This window comes from Corvus moneduloides, chromosome 3 (genome assembly GCF_009650955.1).
Source record: "Corvus moneduloides isolate bCorMon1 chromosome 3, bCorMon1.pri, whole genome shotgun sequence".
Classification (NCBI taxonomy): Eukaryota; Metazoa; Chordata; class Aves; order Passeriformes; family Corvidae; genus Corvus; species Corvus moneduloides.
In genome coordinates, this window is record NC_045478.1 from 66,972,985 (window position 1) to 66,984,456 (window position 11,472).

At 41.4% G+C, this 11,472-nt stretch overlaps 1 protein-coding gene across 13 annotated transcripts in view; it reads left to right on the forward strand.

Annotated features, from left to right (window-relative positions):
• NHSL1 (NHS like 1) overlaps nucleotides 1–8,679 on the forward strand; it is a 184,254-nt gene extending 175,575 nt beyond the window's left edge. For 12 of the 13 annotated variants that reach the window (XM_032102029.1, XM_032102030.1, XM_032102034.1 and 9 more), the window contains one exon: nucleotides 983–8,679. In XM_032102029.1, the coding sequence (XP_031957920.1) occupies nucleotides 983–1,706 (724 nt within the window). In that variant the 3' untranslated portion in view covers nucleotides 1,707–8,679. The remainder of the gene's footprint in view (nucleotides 1–982) is intronic. The other variant, XM_032102042.1, reaches the window with a different exon arrangement.
• The last annotated feature ends 2,793 nt before the right edge of the window (nucleotides 8,680–11,472 follow it).

Here is an 11,472-nt window from a genome sequence, read left to right on the forward strand (position 1 = left end):
AAATATCATATTTAGGCTTTATACAATCTTTTTTAATTAATTCTTGCTCAGCAAAGAAACAAAGCAGCTGTGCTGCAGATCCCAGGCATGGACATTTCTTTAAGATTTCTAGTAATGTGAAAATGAGGCAATGAAAGTCCAGTTTCCACTTATTCCCAGTTCCATGGTTATTTTTTAATTTTTTTTTTTTTATGTGTTATCCCTGCACTTTGCATTTAAATAGATAAACACTCTGCTTTTTCATTTGGAAAGATAACTTTCTTGTCAGGAAGTTGGTCTCTCCTTCATTTAGTCAAAAATTGCAATGACAGAGCACCAACATAACTGTGAATTTTGTCTGTGCATCTTGAGAGGAGCTGGAGAAGTTTTTTTGGCTATTTATTTAATATTTGGATTAGGGAGGTTCTTTTTAAAAATCATTTAATCTGGAATTGTTATATGTGGCACCCATTTCTTCATCTTCAGCAGCAGTGCATTGCTGCGTCCTTTTCTCTAAAGGAAAGTGCACTAAACGACACCTCTAATTCTCCAGAGAGTGTCAAATGAAATCATAAAATGAAACAAAACAACCCATATACTCTAGATGACGTACTTTGAATCAAGTCCCCAAAGTAACAGAGGAACAGCATGGTGTATAAATCTTTATAGCGCATTAGTCTGAGCAGTTGAATACTGACTCCAGAAAACCCGATTCACTAAATTTGCAGAAGTGTTTTGAACATCAGTATTGCCAGTTTTGGTAGTTTCATTGTTCCAGATTTGCAGAAAAAGAGTAATAAACTTATATCTCCAATACCTGCGTTAGTGCCTGTGCAGTTCTGGTGGTGTTCTTACTCATGCTTTAGATTTAGATCACTTCTCCCTTTTCCCTGTCTCTGCTTTAGCTTAATTCATTGTCATCCCTCTAAACTGAGTTTACTTAGGGGAGGTAAAATGTTTCATTTTTGTGTTGTCCTCTTTTTTGTGTGTGTTTCAAACTCAGATCCAAAAGGAAAGTCCTTGGCCGTAAAGATTCCGAAGACGACCGTACCCGCAACCATTCTCCATCGCCCCCCGTAACTCCCACTGGTGCTTCCCCAAATTTAGCTACCCTCAAACAAGCCGGATCTATTCAGAGAAGCGTTCGCAAGAGCAGCACCAGCAATGACAACTTCAAAGCCCTGCTGCTGAAGAAAGGGAGCCGCTGTGACACCAGTTCCCGTATGTCCGCAGCAGAGATGTTGAAGAACACGGACCCGAGGTTCCACCGGACAAAGACAGATGCCTCCCCTGACCTTTCCGACATCCCTGCCAGCTGCTCACCCAGCAAGAGCAAACGGGCCCAGGAAGAGTGGGCCAAGAGTGAGGGCCTGATGCCAAGGAGCATGTCCTTCTCTGGCACGAGGTACGGCCGGTCACGGACACCCCCATCTGCTGCCAGCAGCAAGTACAATGTCCGCAACCGCATCCAGAGCAGCCCCATGACTGTCATTAGTGAAGGAGATGGGGAAGTGGTGGAACAGTCAGAGGGCAGGGTCCGGAGGACTTTGGAAGAGCAGCAAGAGAGGCAGCTTGATATGTTTAACAGTGATGAAATGGACATGAATGACTTTCCGTATGCTGAGGAGGCAAGCTGCAAGGAGACCTTGGATCCAGCCCATGTAGACTTAATGACTCAACCAGGTGCTTCAAGGAAGTGTCTAAACTCTTCAGCTGAAGAAAGTTAAAAGGCAGTGTGACTAAAGGCTTTGGATATTAGTCTAGAAAATCACAGGGACTAGATTCCAGAAGAAAGCCCAGACCAGGACAAGGTTACTTTGCTGAGCATTTATTTCACGAACTGCACGTGTATGTTTAAATGCTAAAGCAATGATGGTTTTGCATGGTTGGGTTGGGGTGGGGAGCACTTGCTTTGAATGAGTGGTCTGTGGCTTAAGGAAAGTTAACGGTTGAATTTTTTGTGTAAAGCCTTAGAAGTCCTCTTGTGGGGTGGGGTGGGGAAGTTTTCTCAGAGTCTGTCAGGGTGTGAAGTTTTTCTTTTTCTTGAGACTGCAATTGTGCAAGCAAAATTTAGGAATAAGCCTGAAGTGGGAAGGCTCCTGTGGTACAAGCTGGACATTTGGTTCAGAAGCATTGTAGTTATGCAGTGTAGTGCATTTGTTAAGCAGAGAGAGGCACAATGAGGCACATTCACCTCTGAGAGAAGCTGGTAGGGTTGGTGCTGGGATTACATGGCTCCTTAGTGGGTATGACCCCGTGTTTGATGAAGTGTGTCCTGCTCGAGCAATGAGCTCACCAGGTTATGGATTGGTCCAGGGTACTGTACTTTTAATTCTTTTTCCTGAGGGAAAATGAACTATGTAGTTGATGTGGAAAAGGGAGCTGATTTTATAACACACTACTAGCTGCTATGCAGCCACACACATACGCTTGGTGAAACACTCATTTCCAAGTGATTTGCTTCCTTGGCTGGAGTATTCCCTTAGAGAACTAGAACAGCTGGATGTGTGCGGAGGATGCAAGCAGACAACAGGAAAGTGGGAGATGAATGAAGCAGTGTACTGCCAGAATTTGGAAGGGTTCCTGTCATGGTTTAGGAATGGTATTCCCCAATTTAGTGTTCCCACCAAAACACTCCAAGCCATGTTCCGCTCACTCACTCCCCTCTGCTCTTACCTCTGCGGGTGACTGGAGAGGAGAGTTGGAGGCACAAAAGGTGAAGTTTGGGAGCTGATAGAAGAAAAATCTACTGGAAACAACAGTGAAATAAGAAAATGGACAGTAACAGCAACAATAGTTACAGTGCACACATAAGAGAAATGGTTCACATGTGACTGCTCACCACACAGAGCAGAGCCCGGTAATGTGTGACCTGCTGCCCCACTTCCTTGTTCCCAGCAGTGTTGTGAGGTGGTGTAGAATAACCTCTGTGTCCTGGCCACAGCCCCTCCTGGCTACTGCAAAAAATGAATCCTGTCCTGGCCGGAACCAGGACAGTTGTGTTTCTGAATTAGAAAGTTGACTTGCACTACAAAGCTGTAGGTGGAGCCCATCTTTCAAAACTGAAACTTGGGAGTTGTGTTTTGCCAGAAATCTGTCTTTCATTTGTCAAAATGGGGAGACTATTACTTTTCATCACTTGAAATACAGATACTTGCTAACTTTTGGTTACCAAAGAATAAGTTACAGTTACTTTCCTTTCTGATTTGCCTGCAGTATTGGTCTTCTTTTTTAACCTTAATAATTTAGTGAGGTTCATTTTTATTGTATATTTTACAGATAATAAAAACATTTAAGGGTTTTCCAATTGTAAAGAAGACCATTTAATTAGAACTGAAATATTGGCTGGAGTTTTTGGTTCTTGATAGGAATGAACCTTTTAATTTTTAATATGAATTTTGCATCATTTGATGGCATGCGCAGTTTTTGTATTGTTTGTAAATATTGAAAGTTGTTAAAATATCTTTTGGTCTCCTTACCGTAGAATTTTTACATTTTTAGATTGCTTTTAAGAAGAAAAAGCACTCTTTGTAGATTATTTATTTTAGAGAAATATGCTTGTAATCTCTTTCTTCAGTCCTTTACTTGTTAGTTATGTAAATTTCAGGGGCCTTCGTTTAACTCTTCCCTTCACAAGAGGGGAATAGTGCTGAAAATGCTGTGACTTTGCTTCAATAAAGAAAAAGCCTGCCAGTTGCCATATTGTCTTTTGAGTCGATTAAAATCTCCTTCAAAAGATGTGTCCCACAGCATATGGCAACCCACTGAATGCCATAATCCATACATCTCGCTACTAATCTCCAGCCTTCATTGCAAAATTTGCTAATGCACTTTAGAGACAACTAAAGTGTACTTACACATCCATCCCATTTTGGTATCTCAGTTCTGAGACTAAAAAAGTTGAAATAATCCTAAGCTTTTTCCAGTGTCGGGTGAGTGTTTCTACTACTTCTTTCCTGCTTGCAACCTGTCCCAGAAAACTAAAATTCTTGGAGAACCAGATTATAAGCAGAGTGAGTGAGAAGTGAAATGGACAAGTTGAATGCAGCTGCACTCAGTGGAACAAGGGTGGGATTAACTGGTGCGCAGTGAACTTTCTACCATTTTTATATGCCAATGATATTTAAAGAACCATTGGATTTTTAAAATGAAAATACAACGTAATTGGATAAAGTAGATTGTTTCAGATATTATTAATACTGATCTGAACTATGTTCTGTTACAAAGAGTAGCAGTGGCAGAATGTTTTGCGCTAAACATCTTGTGAATGTTGCTTTGGTCTGTCTCCCACAGCTGATCATATGAAACATGAAAGGACTACGTCCTTTTCACAGCAGGTACTGTTCCTTTAAAAGCCATGCTAAATGCTAGCCAGTCCTCATGCCACCATCCTGACAGGATAATGTGTAATAAAAAATACTCAGGCTTTATGTTATTGTTTACAAATGGGAAAATCATCTAAGTGAAAAATTGATGCACTGGGGAAAATTATAGCTCTGGTGACTGCAACTTCTGCAGCCCTTTTCAGCATTATGCATCAAGTGCCTGTAGGAGGGAGCATAGCCAGTTTATTCCCTGGTGCTGGCCAGCTGATGCTGCCCGTTGTTTTTATGGGCTATGTGGGGAACTCTCTGGAAAAGCCAGGCTAAATGCACACCATTTTGTCAGTGCAGATACATGAGATTAAACTTGAGTGTTGCATGGGCTGAATTTCCTCTCTCCCTCTCTGGCCTGCTCCTCTGGTCTGCTCCTCTAACACCCCCATCTGATATAAGGTGAACTTGGGCTGAAGCTCAAGCTTTGGCTGATAATGCAGAAGGCAGTGTTTATGCAGCCCTACTGATGTTGCTGCATGACTACATTTTGCACAGTACAAGATGTAGTGAAATACTGTAAATGTGCTGAAATGTGTTTAATGGTGCTTATAATATTTACTTAGGTAGGTGATGAAACTTTCTCACGGAGGTGTCACCGTGTCATCTCCCCGCAGGCAGAACTGGTTAATTATTTTGTCACTCTTACAACTTCAAAGTTACTTTCTTAGACAGTGAGGTTTCTCTGTAGGGAGGTTTTGCAGTTGTGGTTTTATTGGTCTACAATTGTAGATTAAGTTTAGCAAATCTCTGCTAAAGACATCCAGAGCAGGAGAGAGGACACTTGCAAACTTGGCTGTGCTGAAGAGAAAAAGCAGACTTGTCATCCTGATGCTTAATGCATCATACTGTTACTGGGCTTGTTCAGAGTTTACAGCTGGTCTGCAGTTTGCCTCTGAAACAAGAATCTTTATTGAAGCTCGATGTGAGATCAGTTTCTGGTTTTCCTTTTATTTGGAATGGTTTTCAACTTCAGTCTTTTTCTAAATTTTGCCCTATATTAACTTGTTTCATTCCTTTATGTTCAAAGTTTTGCTGTTAGATGTAGGCAGCCCCAGTCCCCCTGTGAATTGGAGCTCTCCAGTTATTCTGTTAATATGTTCACAAGGCTCTGGGGCATTTACAAGCCTTCACTACTGTTTGTATACTGGAAAGGAGAACTTAATACCTTAATTGAAATGGTGGAGGTTATGCAAGGAGCAATAGCTTGGTGAGCGGAGGTTTGGAAGGCTACTGGATATCAGTTAAAAGAATTGGGAAAGAAGTGGGTTATGATGGAGACAGGATTTTGAGAAACCAGGACTGGGATGCTGGTTCATGCATAAGGCTCTGCCTGAAAGAAGGCACTGGCAGAAAAGGTGAAGCAAGGAGATTACTGAGAAGTACAGTGAATGCACAGAAAAAGGTATGGGGTGGGCAGGCTACTGCAGATTCTAGATGATAAAGAAGTTTCAGCAAGTACAGAAGAGAGAAAAAGGCGAAGGAACAATGGAATAACACAGCAAGGGGAAAAAGAAAGTTTAGTCTGTGTGTTTCATTCTAATTCAAAGGGTGCAGAAGTCTGAAGACAGTCAAACATGGAGGGAAAAAAAAGCCAAAACCAAAACTCCTAACAATTTAGAGGAGGAAAATGCAAAATTGGGTGAGCTTAGAGGAGCAGTAACAGGCTGGAGTGAGGAATGCTCTAGGAGACCTCAGGCAGCACTGGATAGGTGGCTCTTGGGAGAGTTCTGTAGAAACACCAGGCCTGAAGTCTAGAAAAAGTAAAGGGGATTGGGAAGATCAAAGCTCAGACTGATCTTGTCTAATTTCTACCAAGAACTCTGCATCCATTGGTCCCAATGGACTGGCTACAGATCTCCAGACACCTGCACTGGGATAACCTGCTAAACCTTCAGTCATTTCCTGAAGCAAAGAGAGGCCACTGATGCATGCAGCACAGGGATGAATGTGTTAATAGGTCTTGTCAGGTATTCTTTGGATACCCCAAAATTCTGGAAAAGCCATTCATAGCAGCAGTTACTGTTCAAACAAAGCTGTTGCCACAGTACATTTGAGTGATTCAAAATGATGCATTGTTTGCTTTTATAGGGGAGAATTAAAAGGATGGACTTCAACGGTAAAACCGTGTGTTCCATAACTTACAGTGGCAATGAGGAATCATTTTATCTGTTTTATTTAAAATAACTTCAGTACTCACCAAAGGGAACACATAATGCCCTTGGTAGCTTTATGAGTTCCTCCCCTTACACCTTATTTTCTGAGTAACTTTCAGAAGGGATTTCTTGCATAGTTAAGACTAGAAAAGTCTTCTGACAAAATTGATAATTTTCTTGCTTCTAAAGAGGTGTTATCAACTTAAATCAGAGTGCAGGATTAAAATCTTGCAACCATTCAGTGCTGGGTTGTAACTGTGGCTACACTGGTGTGAATTAATTAACACTCAACAGAGTAAAAATACAGCAATGTTTGATAAAGATGTGCTGTGTCATATCTTACCCTGAAAAACTTGGTAAAAGCCTTGATAATGCTTCCCCTGCAGAATGTTGGGTACATTTTATGTTGTAAATTTAGCTCTTTGCAGTTGGGTTCTTTCACATAATGTGCAGCCAACCTTTTAAGGGCCAATCAATGCTTCTCCCAACAATGCTAATGGAAAATGTCATCGATTTTTAGTAGGAAATTGTCTGTTAGTAGTGAATCCAAAATGTATGTGTATAAGCATGGGGGGAGGTATATAGAGAAGAAAGTCCAATCCAAATGTACATGAGTTGCTTCTGTCTGTAGTATACTGCTCTGTTTGTGCACCAACCTTCAGTATAAAACCAGAATTGTTAGCTACTGAAGGAAAAAAAAAAAAGAAAATCTGTCAGGACACATAAGGTAGCAGAAGTTCTTGCATTTTCACTATCTTTGGAAAAAAACGGTAAAAATTTAAGTTCCATGTTTGGATAGTAAAAACTAATTTGGGAGGAACAAAATGTGTAAATTACACAACCAAAACCAAACCCAAAACAAAACCCTGCAAAAAAATCCAAAACCCCAAAACACCACAAGATTAAATCCTACAAACAAAGAAGAAATAAAAGAAACTAAGTGACCTGTCTGTCATCTGGAGAGGAATGTTACTCATGTGCATCTCGGTAGTGCACTAATGTCTTCTTCAAAAGTCAGTCAAATATCAACTCAGTTTACTTTTTCCAAATGAAATTACTGTCTGTTTCTGACAGTCGTTTCACACTGGGTTGCAGAAAATGGACACAGAAATTCCTGCCTTTAGGAGTTAAATTTGGAAAAAAATCCTGATTTCTAGCTCAATTTAAAACAGGTGAAAGAGCATTACCATGACACAAGAATTCGGTGCCCAGTGCAGGGTCACCAGCTGAGAAGCTGCCTTAGTAGAAGATGGTCCCATCCTTTTTGCCTTCATCGGGATGTTGTAGTGTGCTGCCTGGAAGTACAGCCATCACAGACTATGGAGTGATAATGATTTTAATGTATTTACTTTTTTTATAGAGTCCTAATACAAAACACAAGTACATTTCAGAAAGGAGATCTTAAGGGAAACGTGTGCACAGGGAGCATGTGGCTGTGAGCAGAGGTCGTGCAGTTGCACAGAAGTCAAGGTTTGGGTCTAGGGTAGCTTAAGTCTATTTGCAAGTCATGGATACAGAGTATCAAACCACTGGTGATCCCAAAGGAGGTTGGCATATCCCCATACACAGCACACTTGGATCTTTAGGGCAAACATCAAACAAAAATTACACAGAAAGGTCTCTTGTGATGTGATATACAGGAAAAAAGTGTACCTCAATGTCATATTCAAGAGACAGCCCTTTATTTATTCCAACAAACACTAAGACTGATTTCTATATTCACTGCATTGCCTTGCAAAATTTGTCAGAATTTAAGATTGTGACTTGTGGAAACATGAAAAGTAGTTGATAGGTTATTTCTGAGTTTAAAAAACCACAAGCAGTACTCTGGTTTTAGGCTTAAGCACAACCCAAGGCAAGCAAACTTTTTCTGAAGTGCAGCTTTGAAGTCCAGGACTGACTGCAACAACTTAGTCATCAAATTCATGGGATGAGTTTCTTGCATGATGTGACAACCTCATGTGGAGCCCTGTTGTATTTTGGGAACAAAGAATCTAAAAAATTATTTTCTGTGCCACAAACTTGCTCTCTCAAATGATCACCAGTGTCTGGGAAATTGTAGTGACCTCTTTGAACTAAAAGTCCATGTTAGAAATTATCTAAAATACTTGCTGAGAAAAGAGGGAAGAAAGTGTCTTGACAATAAACTGAAATGTCTTTCTCAAAAGTCATTCTGGTTGTTACTCTTGTTTGTTGGACTTTTCCTTCTTTGGATAAGCCAAATCTCATGTCATCTATTAATTCCTGTAGAGTGCCTTAGCAGTACTCTTTCAACAGGTATTTCCTCATCCTGCTTGAAACATCTTGCTAGCATCAAGAGTCTTTCTATGTGATATTGATACATCTTTTGGAAGGCCTGCCAAGAATAATAAATATTAAGGGAATCTGAGCTTGATTGTCCTTTATGCCCTAGTCTGTAGACCATGGACTTCCCAAAGTTCATCTTTCTGGGAAAATGCCATCAGGCAAAGCAACTCCTGCTTTTGTGCCAGTCCACATGCATACCTGACAGCACAGGGGCCTCCAGCCTTGTTGGCTCTTCAGCTGGTACAGACAGCCAAAACCTTTTTGCTAAACTGTGGATTCAGAGAAGAGTTTCTTGCAGGTACTCTCACATTTTCTAGCATGACCTGCCAAATCTTTGACATGCCTCTTGGAATGCCTGCTTTCCTTAATGCCAGCCCCAGGTGCCACCTTTTCATTTTGCTCCAGCAGAGCTCCAGAGACTGGCACTGACCTCCAAGCTCTCGCTCACTGTCCCATTTCACACCCATGTCCCTCTAACGAGAAGCTCAGGTCTGTGTCCTCAGCCACTCCACCTCATCCCTGCAGCCATGAAAGGCCTGCAGACAGCAGTGGCACCACTCCAGCAGTAACAGTACAGGCAGGCTCTCCTGGCTGTGCGCTCGTGGTGAGGGAGGTGTCTCTGCCCTCAGCGCCCGACATCAGGCTGTGGTTTGTGCCCACAGTGTGGGGGTCTCTCCTGCAGTCTGTTAGCCTAAACCTTCCAAGACTCGTGCCTACAGTCTATTTTACTGGCCTCTCCTCACCTGCAAATGTTTGGGTTTCCAAAACGCCTTTGAAGAGAGGTGCCCCTTAGGACAGAAGATGGCAAATATTAAACAACTTTTCAATGAACAAACTGGTGATGTAAACTGGTGAGATAACTGGCTGCACATCTTGATTCACATTTCTTAAGAACCTGATGTCCTGAGACACTCTACCTCAAAAGTAGAATTCCATCAAATAGGGCCTAATTGGGAACACTGGAAATTAATCTTAAATTTTACCTGGTAGTCTTCAATTCTATTTTTTAGCAGTCTGTAACTCTGAGGAGATACTGGAATGTGGATTCAATTTGTTTCCTTCACATTTGCAGAGTGTTCAAGTTTTTTCCTCCCTCCCTAGCTCCTGGTGGCACAATGTTTTTATTGTGATATGAACAACCGGCTTGGGATAATAGCAGAAGACTGGTGAGTAGGATTATAAACACACTGAAGTGACGTGCAGCTGGGGTGTAGAAAAACACATACATCATACTAATTGTTGTTTAGCCTTGTGTGTTTGACAAGTAGAACATCTGTGTTTAGATAACATAAGCCTGTGAGAGACTTAGAGGCACCCTATCAGACATGCTTGAGATTCCTGCTCTGCTTCAGGAAAGATCAAAGCACAGTGGCGAAATACCTGTGTGAATCCCTGACAAACAGGCAAGGACAGCAGGTTTGGTGATCCTCTAGCATGGACTAAGCTCTGTGGTGCCTGTGTCCCACTTGTGTGCCTCTGCCTGGGTGCTGCTTTGGGGATCTCCTGGTCAATGAGGTAAGGGAAATGAACATCATCTTTCTGGTTTTGTGGTTGCTCCTGTGTCTCGCCTGTGCTGACCCACGCAATCAAGCAGGGAAAGCATGTGATTATAGAAAGTAATACATAATCTGGTGAGACAGAATCTGCATAACTTGTGGCCTTCGTAAGATGAATAAAAGGAAAATGTGAGGTTTTTGTGTGAGAATTGAATTCATAGGCAGTGAATGCCTATGGTAAGAGGGTAATGACTTCCTGTACTACAGGCTAATTCAGACCAGGCTTTGTCTCCAGGCAGCACATGATTTGGTTGATGAAAATGAAAACTTAGTTCCCTAATGCAGGAAAGTAGGTACTTTATCCAAATTTATTATTCTGGAGATTCCCTTTGGATTATAGGGACACAAACCATTTTACAGCTCCACACAAATTAATTCACACCTGGCAGACCCACATGTTTCTCCTCTTTCTTCAGCAAAGATACCCAATTCCAAGAGATTAATTCCATTATCCTGTGTTTGAATGGCATTAAGAGAAGACTGCAAAGGCGGATGCAGAGTGGATGTGCACCAGGCTCACTTGGGGCACCATCAATATTTTCATCCCTTCAGAAGATCAGGTAAGTGAAAACAGCTCAATGGCACAGAAACTCAGGCAGATCAGCTAAAGAACATGGAGTTCAAGAAAGCATCTGTCTCAGTGGCTTCATTTGCTCCTTTAATTCTGCAAATAAATCTAATATAACTTTGTTGTTCTGCTGTAGTTCTGAGGGCAACAAAGTACAAATGCCAGTTTTTCTGTACCTTTACAACTTGTTGGATTCTCTGCTGCATTGCAGAGGGCTCACTGCAATAACATTTTTACCATATATACAGAGGCTTTCTTCTACGTGGGTTTTCCTCAGTGTCTTACAAGAGATGAATACTACAGTCCTTCCCATAGTGAGGTCATTGTTGTAGTCACTTTCCTTGAAATTTGAGTTTCCATGAAACTTGAAGAAACTTCATAGTTTTGAAATTACCTGACTTCATACAGATTTCACAGAGAGGCCTTAACAGGGCAGAAAAGCCAGTAAGAGAATAGACTCAGAACCCATGCAGCATAATCACATTACATTAGACTAGTGTTCTGAGGAAACCTTGCTACCCAGCACACCCTTT